Here is a 16,565-nt window from a genome sequence, read left to right as displayed (position 1 = left end):
CCCCTGCAAGACGGACAAATGATTTCCAGGGTCCCCTCCATCTCCAGAGTCCTATAATCCCAACAGAACTGTCTAGCTCTTCTACAGTTTTGTCCCCAAGTTCAATTCTTGCTGAACAGCCTCAGTCTGTGTAGTGCATCTGTGCCCAGCCACTTTTCACAAGCCATGTGCAGTTCTGATCCATAAGAGGCTCTGACACATCTTCCACACAGCTGTCAACGAGCCTTCCTAAAGTATGGGTCTCTGTCTGTCAATGGTGGCCTCCTCTGGGCTCTAGGATCCAGCAGAAACTGACTTTAAAGTCCTTCATGACCTCGTTTCATCCCATTTTCCCAGCCTTGTTGCACATTCCTCCTCTTCATGCCCTCTACAGTCCAGCCAAGCCAGGAAACTGAACCACTTCCATCTTAATTGTCTTAGGAAGATTCTGAAAATCATCTAGCAGGATAAAGTATCAGACACTGAGGCCCTATCTCAGTCTAACTTCAAGCATTCAGATTCTGCTTCAGAGAGCGCAACTCCAATGGACTGGCCATGTGGTTCAAAGGCCAAATGCATGTTTGCCTAAAAGATTATCTTACAGAGAACTCACACAGGACAAGCACTCACCTGGTGGTCAAAAGAAGACACAAGGACAATCTCAAGGTCTCTGAAGAACTTTAGTATCATTTGTGAGACATGGGACACGCTGACCTAGCATGGTGTACCCACATCAAAGAAGGCACTGTGCTGTATGAGCAAAGCAGAATTGCAATAGCTCAAAGGAAATGTGAAATGCAAAAATTTAGAGAATCTACCCCAAATATTCATGTGGATTATTTGTGCCTGGCCTGTGGTACAGCCTTCCGAACTCAGGTTGGGTCTGATCAGCCATGGTCAGACATACTGTACCTTTACCCCAACATAGTGATGTGATGTCATGTTGGTCCTCTTTGAGTGTGAAGGACAACAAGCACAGTCCAGTAGAGATGATCTCTCTTGCTCATGCAGGTCACTTCATTTCCATCTCCAAGCCTTTGCATTGGCAGTCTCCCATTCCTGGATTTCCCTGCCTCCTCACTTGGACTTCTTAGACCTCCTAATTTTCTTCCAGACTCAGTTTAGGTGCACCATGCTATATGAAGTCTTTCCTGATTCCCCTTTTCCCCAGCTGCTTGTGCCTTCCCTTCCTTCCCAAATGACTTTGTATTCATTTGTTATAAGCTTCTACAAAATTAAAGTGTATTACCTATATGTATTTTCCCCCTAAGTTGACTCTTTCCTAATACAATAACTGGCACATAATAGGTACTTAAATGTTTGCTGACTTTTTTTTCTAGTAGAATGCAAGTCTTTGAAGGCAAGGGCTGATTCCTTTTTATATGCCCAGCATCTAGCCCAGTAACTGCTCTGTCCTAAGAGCTTCGTGTAAGCTCTTTGTGGTTGTTTCATTTTTGTCTTTGGATCAAATGAGTTTACTCATAAAGCACTTTACAAACCCTAAACTACTCTATAAATGCTGGCTCTTGCTTTATCTGCAGCCCCAGCACTTAGCAGGGTGTCTGGCACACAATAGATACTTCATAAGAACTTGCTGGGAAGTGGAGCCAAGATGGCAGAGTAATAGCATGGACTTGCTAGTGCTCTCCTCCCAAACCCAGCCAAATACCCGTAAAAAATGACTCTAGACAAATTCTAGAGTGGCAGAACTCGCAGAATAATGGAGTGAAGCAAATCTCCAGCCCAAGACAGCCTGGAGGGTCACTGGGAAGTGTCTTGCACTGCTCTGGGAGCAGAGCACAGTCCAGTGTGGGCCACGCAGGCACAGACAGGACCTTAGCAAACCCTGGGGAGACTGAACCTTGGCCACCTGTGGTGGTTTCCAGACTTCACAACACCAAAATGCCAAGGACAAATTGGAAGGTCAGTGGGAAAAATCTGTGAGACCTGTGTGAGAGGGTAGAGTGGTCTGGCCTAGGGCCCCAACCCCAGGGCTGCGGGGGCAAGGGGAGAGGGGAGGAGCCTGCAGAGGAGTCTGTGGAGGAGCCTACAGCAGCAAGGGCAGGGACAGCGGTGACCATTTCAGGAGTTCTAGGCCTACGGATTGTGGAGGGATCGAGCAGCTGACAGTATTCCCCCCACACCCCCACTGGAAGCAGAAAACTGCCTTGTCAAAGAGCTCAAAAGTTAGGTAAATAAGCTGGAAAAATGAGCAAAAACCAGAAAAAGAATCAGACTATAGAATCTTACTTTGGTGACAAGGAAGATCAAAACACACAGCCAGAAGGAGACAAAAAAGTCAAAGCTCCTACATCCAAAGCCTCCAAGAAAAATATTAATTGGTCTCAGGCCATGGAAGAGCTCCAAAAGGATTTTGAAAATCAAGTAAGAGAAGTAGAGCAAAAATTGAGAAGACAAATGAGAGTGATGCAAGAAAATCATGAAAAACAAGTGCTTGCTAAAGGAGACCCAAAAAGTGCTGAAGAAAATAACACTTTAAAAAAAGACTAACCCAAATGGCAAAAGAGATCCAAAAAGTCAATGAGAAGAATATCCTAAAAAGCAGAATTGACCAGATGGAAAAGGAGGTCCAAAGGCTCACTGAAGAAAATAATTCCTTAAAGATTAGAATGGAGCAGATGGAAGCTAATGACTGTGAAAAATCAAGAAACTATAAAACAAAGCCAAAGGAATGAAAAAAATAGCAGACACTGAAATATCTCATTGGAAAAACACCTGACCTGGAAAACAGATCCAAGAGATACAATTTAAAAATTAATGGACTACCTGAAAGACATGATCAAAAAAAGAGTTCTTTCAAGAAATTATCAAAGAAAACTGCCCTGATATTGTAGAACCAGAGAATAGATATTGAAAGAATCCACTGATCTCCCCCCAAAAGAGACCCCAAAAGGAAAACTCCTAGGAATATTGTAGCCAAATTCCAGAGCTCCCAGGTCAAGTAGAAAATATTACAAACAACCAGAAAGAAACAATCCAGTGTTGTGGAAATAAAAACAGGACAACACAAGGCTTAGCAGCCTCTACATTAAGGGATAGTAGGTCTTGGAATATGATATTCCAGAGGTCAAAAGAGCTAGGATTAAAACCAAGAATCACCTTCCCAGCAAAACTGAGTATAATACTTCAGGGGAAAAAATGATCATTCAATGGAATGAAGGACTTTCGAGCATTCTTGATGAAATAATCAGAAATGAATAGAAAATTTGACTTTCAAACACAACAATCTAGAGAAGCATGAAAAGGTAAACAGGAAAGAGATCATAAGAGACTTACTAAAGTTGAACTGTCTACATTCCTACATGGAAAGATCATATTCGTAACTCTTAAGACTTTTCTCAGTGTTAGGGTAGTTGGAAGGATTATATACATACAGAAAGATGACACCAGTTGACACCAGTTGGATAGAAAGGGATGATTTATAAGATATATAAGAAAATAAAATTAAGGGGTTGTATATAAGATATATAAGAAAATAAAATTAAGGGGTTGTGATGGCAATCCAATTAGGATCTTTTGCTGTTTTTATTTTACTAAAAGTGCCTCTGATTAAATAATGTGATTAAAGAAAATCTTTCCCACCCATTAATAGGCCTGTCCATTGTGGGAAGCTTGATTAGGGGAACTGTTTCATAGGAGGGTCCCAAGTATCTTTTGTTTTTTCTGCTGAAGTACTAAGTCGGAGAGTTATGCCCTCTGGTTCTTAAAAAGTGTATAAATACTCCGAAGGTGAGGTTTTACTTTGGGGCTTAGTTTTGTAAGAAAGTTTGATGTCAGATGAGGACCATGGGAAGCCCCTTTAAGGAGCCCCCCAGCTTTGAAAACTCACATGTTGGTGCTTCTCTCTCTGGTAACTGTGGTCGGACAATTGGACTTGTCTGTTGAATTCAGGTAGAGGAAGCCATGTCTGTTGACTCTTTGATTTCTCTGTATTTTCTTTGAAATTCAGGGTGCTGACTCCCCTGAACGAGGTAAATGATATATGTGCTTGGTTAAAGGAATGATACATGTGCTTGATTAAAGTGATTGTTAACCCCTTGAAAGTTGCTTTCTTTTTATGAAGGCAGACCTAATACCCTGTGATAGCAGGCCCCCATGTGTATGTTGGGGTGCTTACCAATACAGGGGTGAGTAGTATATTGGAAGGAGAAAGGGAGAAATAGAATGGGACAAATTATTTCACATAAAAGAGGCAAGAAAAAGCTTTTTCAATGGAGGGGAAGAGGGGGGAGGTGAGAGGAAAAGAGTGAACCTTACTCTCATCACATTTGGCTTAAGGAGGTAATAGCATGCACACTCAATTTTGGTATGAAAATCTATCTTACACTACAGGAAAGTAGGGGGGAAGGGGATAATCAGGGGGTGGGGGGATGATAGAAGGGAGGGCAAATGGGAGGAGGGGGTAATTAGATGTAAACACTTTTGAAGAGGGATAGGGTCAAAAGAGAATAGAATAAATGGGGGCCAGAATAGGATGGGAGGAAATATAGTTAGTCTTTCACAATATGACTGTTACGGAAGTGTTTTGCATAACTACACCTTGTATAACCTATGTTGAATTGATTGCCTTCTCAATGGGAAAGTTGTTTTTACATGCAACTGAGAAATAAGATATACAGGCAATGGGGTAAAGAAATCTATCTTGACCTACAAGAAAATAGAGGGGATGGGGATAACAGAAGGAAGGGGTATGATAGGGAGCACAGATTAGGGGAAGGGGTAATCAGAATGCACACTCTTTTGGGGTGGGTGGAGGGGAGAGATGCAGAGAAAATTTGGAACTCAAAATCTTGTGGAAGTGTCTGTTGAAAACTAAAGATAAATAAATAAATAATTGCATTAATTAAAGAAAAAATAAGAGCTCACTGATTCCTTCCACCCCTCATTGGTAAGCTCTTTGTGCCCACAGGGTAAAGGTGTGTTCATGGGGTGCAAGGCCAAGGTGAAAGTTACTTCTTAAAGGCTAATTTTTTCATCATTTGTTCAATCAGCCCTAATTCCAATATCAAGTGATTCCATATGAGCCTGAGTACCTATATCTATTCCTTATATTCCTGTCTATCCTGTTGTTTTTTAGCTGTTTTGAATAACTTCATCAGGAGGGAACATGGGAACTCTAGAAATGAGATTTGGCTATATTAGTAGTATTTTTTAAATAATAGTATTTTTTTTCCAGTTACACGTGAAGCTAATTTTCAGCATTCATTTTTGTAAGATTTTGAGTTCCAATTTTTTCTCCATCCCTTTCTTCCCTTCCCCTTCCCCAAGACAGCAAACAATTGGGTGTAGGTTATACATGTACAGTCATGTTAAGCATATTTCCACATTAGTCATGTTGTAAAAGAAGAATTAGAATAAAAGGGAGAAATCATGAGAAAGGAAGAAAAAATAAATAAAATAGTATGCTTCCATCCACATTCAGACCTCCATAGTTCTTTCTCTGTTTGTAGATAGTAGCATTTTCCATCATGAGTTGTCTTAAGTCATCGTATTGCTGAGAAGAGCTAAGTCTATCAAAGTTGGTCTTTGCACAACATGTCCAGTGTTCTCCTAGTTCTGATCACTTTACTCAGCATCAGTTCATAGAAGTAGTCTTTTAAAACCATGATAATCTTTATTTTTAACATAGAAATGGTTGGTTTTCAGATTTTCCCCATGGGAAATCACTATCTGTGGGGGAGGGAAGGAATAGGAGGGGTACCATTTTTGTAATGCTGTCCAGACTATACTTGGTATTCTTAGTTAAATATGTGGAGCTTTCCAAACTCATCTGGGAGACTATGAAAGATCCATTTGCATATTTTCCAAGTATAGTGGGTTCCTTGCAATACTGCTCATACTATAGAGGGGGCAAAGTCTTTCTTCTACCCCCCTCCCAAATTCCTCTTAGCCATTAAGCTAATTGGAAAAGCCTTCCCAGGCTCAATATTGCAATAAGGATTTGTTGTTGAGTCTTTTCATTCATATCCGACTCCCATTTGGAGTTTTCTTGGCAAAGACTGGAGTGGTTTGCCATTTCCTTCTCCAGGTCATTTTACAGATGAGGAAACTGGGACAAACAGGGTTAATTGACTTGCCTCAGGTCACACAGCTAGTAAATATTTGAGGTCAGATTTGATCTCAGGTCTAACTGGCTCCAGGTCCAGTGCTCTATCCACTGCCTCACATAGCTGCTGTGTTCTCTTTAGGAGATTCAGAATAAAAGTCATTCTCCCTGTTAGCTCTAAGGGGGAAGATAATCCCTGGCTTAGGTTCTCCCTCCAAATGCAGGTACACCTCTTCATCAAAATATGCAGTGGCCCGAGCAAGGTGGGCACATTTCAGGGCAGGGCTCAGCTCCCAAGGATAGAAAGGGATTGCTCTGAGTGGCCCTGTTCTTTGCAGTTTCTAGGGTTGCAGGCCCTTGAAATCTAGGGATATGACTTGGGATAAGTAGAGAGAAATACAATAAATTGTAAAGAGAAATATGATAAATTCATTTTTAGACGTCAAATGACAATTGTGTGGGCATGGTCTTTTACTTTTTCCTAGCTCCAACAGGAAGTTTCCCATGAGGGATGTAAGATCATGAAGCTAGAGAGTGGAAAGTTCTATGTTAAGGCAGTGGGACTAATGGCCTGCTGTGGACATCCACCATGTGCATTCCTTCTCTTTTCTTTACAGACTTCAGGAAAGAGAAAGATGGCTTCCCAGATGAGGCAGAACTTCAGGCTCTCCTGGTTTACTCCTGGGTCAAGTTTTAATTTGCTGCAGAGGAAAACATAGCCATTTCTCAAGTCATTTTTAGAACCAATGCTGTTGTGCATTCTTCCTGTTCCATTTGAAAGAACGACTAGAGAACTGGTGTATAGGGCTCATGTTGCCAACTTCAGTGAAGGGACGTCACATTGCTTCACAGTCATTCTTGCTTTTGGAATGGGATTTAAAAAAAATCAACATTACCTCTCAGACCCATGTCCAACCCCTCCATTTTAGCAGGTATGTGTGTTTAAAATAAGAAGGTACTAAGGATGATTTTTTTCATGAACTGACTCTTTAAATGTAATTCATATTTGTGGAGTTTAATGTAATACATTGTTTTAAGACTGCTTATGAAAGTTATATCAATAAAATGTTTCCATGGATCTGCTTCTGACCTGACATCATATGAAGTATCTCACTTCTAATATCAATTGATCAACAAGCATGTATTAAGCCTCGACTGTGTACCAGACACTGTGCTAAGTGCTGGGGGGATACACAGGCCTCAACAGGGAGCATTGAAAACCATTTGAGAAGAATGAAAGGGGCAGATTTGGCACTTTAAGAAAGTCAGCTTGGCAGCTACATGGAACACCCTGGAGAGGAAAACGTTGGGAAGCAGGAAGGTCAGGAAGCCTGGACATGAGGAAACCAATTGAGATGCTATTGCAATAGACTAGGTAAGAGGTGATGATGATCCAGACTATGGTTGCAACTGTGTGAGTAGAGAGAAGGAGATGGACAAGAGATATTATTATAGGAGATTATCTCAATGTTACTTGAATGTTAATACCTATGGGACATCTCAGTGGAAATGTCCAATAGATAGTTGGTGATGTGGGACTGAAACTCAGGAGAGAGATGAAGGCCATGTCTATAGATTTGGGAGTTATATGTGTAGAGATGTTAATAGAAAACAGAAGAGAGGTTCCAGGATCCAGTGTTGGGGTACAACCAAAGTAAAGAGGATGGGATATGAGAGATGATTCAGCAAAGGAGTCTGAGAAAGAGTGGTGAGATTGGTACAAGGACAACCAGTAGAGAGAAGTATCTTGGAAATGATAATAATAATTTATATCATACAAATTATATACAATAATTTATATAGCACTTATTAGGTGCCAGGCACTATGTTAAGCTCTTTAAAATTATTATCTCATATGATTCTCACAACAACCCTGAAAGGTAAGTGCTATTATTATCCCCATTTTATAGATGGGGAAACTGGGGCAAATGGATTAAGTAATTTGCCCAAGTTCACATATCTAGTACAGTGTCCGAGGTGAGATTTGAACTTGAGTCTCCTGGATTCTAGACCTGACACTGTGTTCACCACACCACCTAACTGCCCCGGAAGGGAGAGTGTACCCAGAAGAAGAAGATAGACAATAGCATTAAAGGCTGAAGAGAGATCAAAAAGGGTCAGGACTGAGAAAAGACCATTGGATTTGTCAGTCAATGTGGTACTGGTACAGAAAGATCCAGGAACAATGAAATTCAATAATCCAGTTTGACTAAAATGGGGAAACATAAATCACCTAGGGGAAAGCTCCCTGCTTCATAAAAACTGCTAAGAAAACTTGGCAGAAGTTCTGTCTGGCAGAAATTTAACTTAGACCAATTCCTCACATCATCTCCCACAATGAATACATGACCTTAATATTAAAAATCTGTACCAAAAAAAAATAGAAGAGAAATAGATTATGTATATATACATATATACATACACACATATCACAGTTATGGGTAAAAAAATGTGAGAGGTAACTAGAAAAGATAAAAGAGATGACTTTGGTTTACTTAAAACTGAAAACCTTCTGCACAGACAAAATAAATGCACCTAGGATAAGAAAGGAAGGAGTTGAATGGGGGGGGAATCTTTGTGTCAGGTTTCTCTGATAAAGATTTGATATGATAGATAAGTAGATAGATAGACAAACAGATAAATAGATAAAGATAGGTAATAGCCACTGCCCAATAAATAAATGGTCAAAGGATATGAACTAAAATTTCTCAAAAGAACTTTAAAGTATTCACAACATGAAAAAATGCTCCAAATGCCTAATAGTAAGAGAAATACAAAAATAACCCCAAGGTTTCCCTCGCACTTGGTAAATTGGCAAAAATGGCCAAAAAAATGACAATAGTCAGTGTTGGAGGGGGTGTGGGAAGATAGGAACACTAATTCATTGTTGGTGAGGCTGCAAAATGGTACAACCATTTTGAAAAACAATTTGGAATTATCCAAACAATGAAACTAAAGTATCTATATATTTTGAACCAGAGACTCCATTACTGAACTTTTACCCCAGGGAGGCTATTGATAAGAAAAAAAATTCCCTACATACACCAAAATATTTGTAGCAGCACTTTTTGAGATAGCTAAGAATTGGAAACAAGGTAGATGCCCATCATGTGGGGAGTGATTAAACACTTTGTGGAACATGAATGTAATGGAATATCCCTGTGCCAATAAGAAATGATGTATGTGATAAATACAGAGAAACATGGAAAGAACTATAGGAATGGATGCAGAGTGAAATCAACAGAACCTAGAAAACACTCTACACTGTGACTACAATGATGTGAATGGAAAAAACAACCACACACCAAAAAAATTTTTAACAAAATTACGAAGATCGCAAATCAAGGGGATGCCCATCAACTGGGGAATGGCTGAATAAATTGTGGTATATGAATGTAATGGAATACTATTGTGCTATAAGAAATGATGAACAGGAAGACTTCAGAGAGGCCTGGAAAGACTTACATGAACTGATGTGGAGTGAAAGGAACAGAACCAGGAGAACTTTGTACACAGCAACAACCACAGTATACAAAGAATTTTTCTGGTAGACTTAGTACTTCATTGAAATGCAAGAACTTAAATAATTCCCAATGGTCTCTTAAAACAAAATGCCTTCCACATCCAGGGAAAGAACTATGGAATTTGATCGCAGAATGAAGCAGATCATTTTCTTTTGTATTATGTTTTGGTTTGTTTTATGATTTATCCCATTCATTTTAATTCTTCTATGCAACATGACTAAGGTGCAAATGTATTTAATAGGAATGTATGTGTAGAATGTATCCTATATAAAACTGTATGCTCTCTCAGGGAGGAAGTGGGGAGGTAGAGGGCAATGGGGGAAAAAAGGGGGAAAACCTAAGATATATGGGAGCGACTGTAGAACACTGAAAACAAAATAATTTTTAAAAAGAGAAAAAAATTTACTAAGATCAAGTGGGACTTAAGTGAAGGGAGAAGAGAAGACACCTCAGTCTTCCCCTTCATGGAGGTGGAAGGGCCACAGATGTCACACAACTGCACATATTTTCAGACTTTCTCAATGTATTGATCAATCGTGCTGACTTTTTATTTTCTTCTAAAACGATTTGCCATATGGGATGGCTCTTCAAGAGGGAGAGGAGAGACACGTGAGATAAATATGATGATGTAAGAAAAAAATATCAATAGCAATTTTTAAAAAACACTACCCCAAAAAGATATCATTGGTAGCTTTGGAGGGAACTGTATCAATCTGGGCTTGAAATAAGATAAGAGAAGGTTTAGAAGACAGTGAGAGGAGAGGAAAAGAGAGCACCATGTGTGGGTTTTTTTTCCCCAAGGAATTTGGCTGGGAAGAAAGAGACATAAGCTAATAGCTTGAGGGGATGGTAGAATCTAGTGAAGTTTTTCAAGGTCAGAGATGGCTTAAGTATGTTTGTAGACAGCAGGTAAGGAACTATAACCAGATTGAAGATTACAGGGAGGGGCGTTGATAGTGGGGATCAAGTCAATTCAATTATCTCTATTCATCCAGAGATAGATGGAGAGATCCTCAAAGCTATCAATATTCATTGCATCCCCTTTCTCTTCTCTTACTTTTAAACCTCTTATGACCTGGCTTCTGCCGTTGTGTTCACTCCCTCAAAACTTTTCTCTTTAATGTAAAGGAGACTTCCAGGAGTCAGGATGGCAGAGTAAGCAATAAATCCCCATAACTCTCCCATAGTCACCTCCAAACAACCATAAAATAATGTCCCCAAACAAATCCTAGAACCAGCAAAAGACAGGGTGAAAACACTCTTTCAGTCCAAGAAACTTGGAAGATCGACAGGAAAGATCTATGCCACTCAGGTAAAAGGGAAGTGCAGTACAGGACAGACAGCATCCCAGCAAACTAGCAGCAAGCCCCACCTCAGCAAAGCAGTGGGAATTCCTAAGCCCCAGTGCAGTGGAGTAGCAAATGTGAACACCAGGATCCCCTTCCCCACTCACACACACTCGTGTGTGCAAGCACACACACACACACACACGTACCTCAGCATAGCCAGGGGAGTGGGCAGGACAAACACACAGCCACCAGCAGCCAGACCACCATGTGCTTCAGTGTAGCCTTGGAGAAATGCAGAAACACTCCACTGGCCTCAGCATATGCCAGACACCAGCATGAGAACCTCAGCTCAGCAACAGGTAAGCTTCCAGACCCCTATGGCCTCCAGCAGCACCAACCACCCCCCTACCCCACCCCTTCAGTATAGCACCAGACACAGAGGTCCCCTGTGGGTCTCAGGATGACATCAGTGCAGCACCAGATAAATAGCCAGGGCCTGCAACCCCTGGCACAAGAAGCCTGAGATAGTGTTCCTTCCACCCTGGAAGCAGAGCTCAAATTTAAAAGAAAGGGGGAAAAGATGAGCAAAAAACCACAAAAGAATCTGACCATAGATTATGGTCAGGGAAGATCATGACACAGAGGACAACAATGTCAAAACATCTTTGGACAAAACTGCAAAGAAAAACAGGAAGTTGTCTCAAGCCCAGAAAGAACTCATGCAAGTGTATAGACTGATGCAAAGTGAAATGAGCAGAAACAGGAAAACACTGTATATACAAAGTATCAGCAACAGTGTATGATAATCAGCTGTGAATGACATTTCTTCTCAGCAACACAATGATCCAAGACAAGAAGAAGGGACTCACAAAGAAAACGCTATCCACATCCAGATAAAGAACTGATGGACTCAACGCAGATCGAAGCATACTTTTTTCACTGACTTTATTCTTTTTTGTGTTTTTTTCCTTTACATCTATTTCTTCTTTTATCATTGTGACTAATGGGGAAATATATTTTACATGATAGTACATATGTAACCTATATCAAATTGCCTGCCATTTTAGGAGGAGGGAAGTGAGGGAGAAAAATTTGGAACTTGAAATTTTGTAAAAATGAATGTGAAAAATTATCTTGACATGTAACTGGAGGAAAAAAATAAAATACTATTTTTAAAAATCAACAAAGTAGACAGAGGCCCCTCAGGAGTGACCTGGTGATATGAAAGTTAAACAAATCTGGGAGCAGTGGAGACAGGTACTCAAAGAGTTCCAGGAAAGCAAGAGGAGGGAAAGATCTCTAATAACTGGAGTTCTCAAGGAAGCCTTTTCCCACCCCCCACTCTTCCCCAGGAGGTAGCCCCAGAGATGAGCCTTGAATGGATATAAGGAGGTCCAGATTTGGAGAACCCACACATGAGAATCCTGGAAGCAGGAAGTATTGAACTCAGAGCTCTGCTAACAGTTCTGATTGTCTACTAATAGAATATTAAAAAGAATTGTATAGGTAAATTGGTGCCAGATTCCAGAGGGCCTTCATCAACAAGCTTACAAGTTTCCATTTTAGGAGGCAAGAGGGACTTAATGAAGGTTTTTGCAGCAGAGAAATGGATTAGAAAGATTATTTTGACAGCTTAGTGGATCAGATCGCCCAAGTCTCTGAGCATGGCCAGAGCCACAGAGAGCCCCTCCAAAGGTCATAGTATCTTCCTTGATCTCTGGAGAACCGTGCTGGGGAGCTGGATGCAGGAAGCCTGGGGGAAGGAATTTTAAATTCCTCACAGGAGTCAACCCCTGCACTGGCCAGTGATCCAGAGAGTCATTGTGCCTGACCCAGAAGAAACTTCCTAGAGAAAGAGGGGCAGTCCTAGCAACAATTAAGCAAGAAGTCAAATCTCAAACCAGAACAAGTTGGGAACCAATTTCTCATAAATGTCAAGGTCCAGAGGCTGAAATGGAAGTGAGAAACCAGAACAGGACTGCAGGTTTCTAGCCAAGGCTGTCTGCTGAGAAATCAGGAGATCTGGAGTGCCCTGGGGGCTTAGCAAAAAACAAAACAAAACAAACAAAACAAAACTGGTTGTGCAACTCAGTGTACCTCCTTTGGAACTATTTTATATCCTGTGTTTTTTTTTAATTGCTTAGGATATCTTTCTGTTGAATCTCTGGAATTAACTATCTTAGTATTTATTTGCAACTAGAGATGATTTCCCTTCCTCTTTTCCTATGCTTTTTCCCTAAATATATTTTTCTTGTCTTTTTGCTAAAACTAACACTTTTAACAAGAGGAGGCATGATGGCTGGAAGTTCAGCATTGGAGTCAGAATGACCTGAGTTCAAATTCTGCTTCTAAAAAATGCTAATGATGTGACTATGGGCAAAGTACTTAATTTCTCACTTTCAGACTATAAGACAATGAATTGTTGCTCTTTATCAGTGAAAGGACTTTCCAGAATAGGAGTTTCCCCTTCACACTAATTAAATCACAGATCTGGACCAAAATAAATATTTCTAAAACTATTACAAAAATATCAAGTAGTGGAGACAATTACTATCTTTGTTTTACATCATTTTTTTGTAAAAGCTTCTAGTGTTTCTCCATTACAAATAATACTATCTTTTGATTTTATACAGGTGTCCTATATGTTAAGGAAAGTTTCTTTTAATCCTATGCTTTTTAGTGTTTTTTTTTAAATAAATGAATTTAAGAATTTTACTCTATTGATATAATCATGATATTCATTGTCTTTGTCACATAATTTATCATGTTTATCAATCCCCTAATATGGAGCAATCTCTGCATTCCTGGTATAAACCCAGTATATTTTAAATATATTGTTACCAACACTTTGCCAGTATTTTAGTCAATATTTTTGCATCAATATTCATTAGTGATATTTATCTAAAATCATCTTTTTTTGCCTTATCTCTCCCTGGTTTAGATATCAAGACCACATTTGCTTCAAAGGAGATTGGTATGATGCCTTCTTTCTCTATTTTTTCAGTCTGTTTGGTAGCATTCACTTGTCAATCCAGTCCTTTATTCAACCCTAGTCTTATTCTCATGTCCCACCCAAAACTATAGATATATGTGTGCAACAGACCTCCTCCTTTTCCTGAGGCATCAAGTGGAATCATTTATCAGGATGAGGGAATAGTTCTCACTGACTTAACCACCTATGGCTCCATCTAAATCTAACAGGGATAATCACAGGGAGTCTCTAGAACATGTTTCATCGAGCAAATGTGGGGATGGGTCAGTGAAGGCCATCCCATGGAGTATACATGAGTATACATGAGCTGAGTTCCCTTTGTCATTTCTCATGACACATGTGCTCACTTTTGGATGATGTTCCAATTCCTTCATCTTAGTGATGGCAGTAGAGGGAGGGAGCTTCATCAAAGGAGTTGGCCACTGAGCTCAGTGGGTGGACCTTAAAAAGAGGGACTCTGCTCTCTGGGGCTCTCTCATTCCATCTACTGAATGTGTTGGGACTATTTGAGCCTCTCCCTCGTACTTCTCATGAGTCTGAGGCTAGAACTTGGAGCACAGACTCCTCCTCCTTTGTATTTATGTTCTTGAACACTGGTAACTTAAATAGTGATCCTCAGAAATGAAGTCTTCAAGACCTCTGAGATTCCTCAGTAAGAATGACTGATAAGAGGAGTTGTTGGAACCGCTATAATACTTTGATCACTGTTGGAATGAGCCCATCACCTGGCTTGCTAAGGAGAAATAGACCTGGAGGGGAATGCTCAAACAGGGAAGCCACAAGGTGAAAACAAAAACACCAACCTCCTGAGAGAACAGAATAGAAAGGAACTGTTTTATGTTTTAAGACTTTGTCAATATGTACTTATGAATCTTTCGTGTGGATGAAAACAATAGCTGTTCTATACAAGATCTATTTTGTACATTGAGTACCCTTCTAATCTCTTTTGGGGAGAGCCTTTATATGAGCCAACATATAAAGGGGTGTAGGGTGTGTTCAGGGAAGACCAGTACCTTTGGTGTGATGGCTGCCGAACCCTTTTCAAGGCTCTTTCCACCTTTGATGTTCACTTGTTCCACCCAACTCTCACCTGTGGCTCCAAGAAACTGCACCATGTGCAGCGGCCACACCCTGGTAAACCATTTCAGCAGATGGGCCAAACCAGGTTGAGGGTAACCAAGGGGTCTCCAACCCATTGGTGAGTTAGAGGGGTATCTACCCCAAGCAAGTGAAGACTTCCTCTGATGGAATGGGTGGATGAGAACAATTTGTTCAAATGGCCATGAAGGCAGCTAAAGCAGGAGATGTGGAGAATTTAGAGCTTGGTTAGACACCCAAGACGCCAAGGTCATCCACTGCATCCTGAGCCATCACCAGCCATCTTCACTCTGTTCTACCACTGGACTATGATGACTCTGGAGGAGAGAGTGAGGCTGACAACTTCATGCAACTCTGCCTCACTTAAATCCAATTTATGCACAAATCAAAAGACATTACCCATACCATTTTTACTACATGAGCCAATTGAAGCAAAATTTTAAATGATCCCCACCTTTGATAGAGACAAAAATCTGAGTCCTTTCTTTAGAGATAAAGCTCCCCAAGACCTGAAGTCGGTCCACATGACTTGTGAGCTAGAGACCATTAATGGAGAGGATTCCCCAACTCCCCGAGCCAGGGGGGTCTTTGTTAAAAAGAAAAGTCTGGAAAATGTCTAAACTGGACATCACACCCCAAACATACTGAGCCTGACTACCCATTTACAAGCACAGTATTCATGATATCTAAAGAGGAAATTTTATTTTGTAAAAAAAAAAAACAACCCCCCCCCAAAAAAACCAGAAACATTTGAAAGACTACCCATCAGCCCCAAAGATCTCTTTAAATCCCCAGAATTCCTTGAGAGTTCCTCTCCTGCTCTAATTTCCCAGCAAGAAGTCTAGGGCACTTATCTCTACTGTCTCCACCCATCTCTCTGTTTTTTCCATTGTACCCTATTGTTCCCTGCCTGTGACAAAACCAAAGCACTCCTTTCACTGGGGAAAGATTTTCCCTATCGTTGACACTAAAGGGAGGGGGGGAAGAAAACCCTGAAGAACTCCTGCCTGGCAAGAGACAGTTTCATTCTGTTACCAGGACCAGACCAAGCTTCTTCTCACTGAGGCCAGTCCCTCTGACCATTTCCCCTACAGCCTAAGGACACACAGTAACCTATTCAGAAGTAGGGGCTCCTGTCCTGCTTTAAGAGAGTCCCCATCAGAAACTCCAGGTTCAACTATATGACCACAGATGTCTTTTGATCCTCCCAGACCCAGCAGGAATGCCTTACTCCCAAGAGAGGACTCATTTGTTCTAGAGGCAACAAAGCCCCCCAGTTTCTCAAAACAATCAGACTTCCAAAGACCAATCCTTGACAGCAGCCCTGCTGTAGGTGGGCTTGGATTTCTAGCAGACCTTAGTTTGGGGTCATTTTCCCCAGCTGAGAGAGAAAAATTCCAGCACTGCCCAAAGAATCGTCAAATCCAGCATCAGGAAAGGGACCTTAGAATTCATTTGATTTTCCTTCCTCTTTTTACAGATGAAAAAACAGACCCAGAGTGTCCATGTACTAGCAGAACTGGGATCACCTCTCCTGTTTCTCAGGCCAATGTTCTGTCTGTCCATTACCCACAATATCTCGCATGTTACTAAGGAGATAAAGTAGACAAACATTT

At 40.7% G+C, this 16,565-nt stretch overlaps 1 protein-coding gene across 4 annotated transcripts in view; it reads left to right on the top strand.

Annotated features, from left to right (window-relative positions):
• The window catches only part of LOC140525277 (uncharacterized), a 35,391-nt gene extending 18,826 nt beyond the window's left edge, over positions 1-16,565 (top strand). For 2 of the 4 annotated variants that reach the window (XM_072640502.1, XM_072640503.1), the window contains one exon: positions 6,664-7,098. In XM_072640502.1, the coding sequence (XP_072496603.1) occupies positions 6,664-6,765 (102 nt within the window). In that variant the 3' untranslated portion in view covers positions 6,766-7,098. Of the gene's footprint in view, positions 1-6,663; positions 7,099-13,800; positions 13,834-16,429 lie in introns of those variants that run through there. The other 2 variants (XR_011973991.1, XM_072640504.1) reach the window with 2 other exon arrangements.

Source organism: Notamacropus eugenii, chromosome 2 (genome assembly GCF_028372415.1).
Source record: "Notamacropus eugenii isolate mMacEug1 chromosome 2, mMacEug1.pri_v2, whole genome shotgun sequence".
Taxonomy (NCBI): Eukaryota; Metazoa; Chordata; class Mammalia; order Diprotodontia; family Macropodidae; genus Notamacropus; species Notamacropus eugenii.
This window is presented reverse-complemented; position numbering and strand designations above follow the sequence as displayed.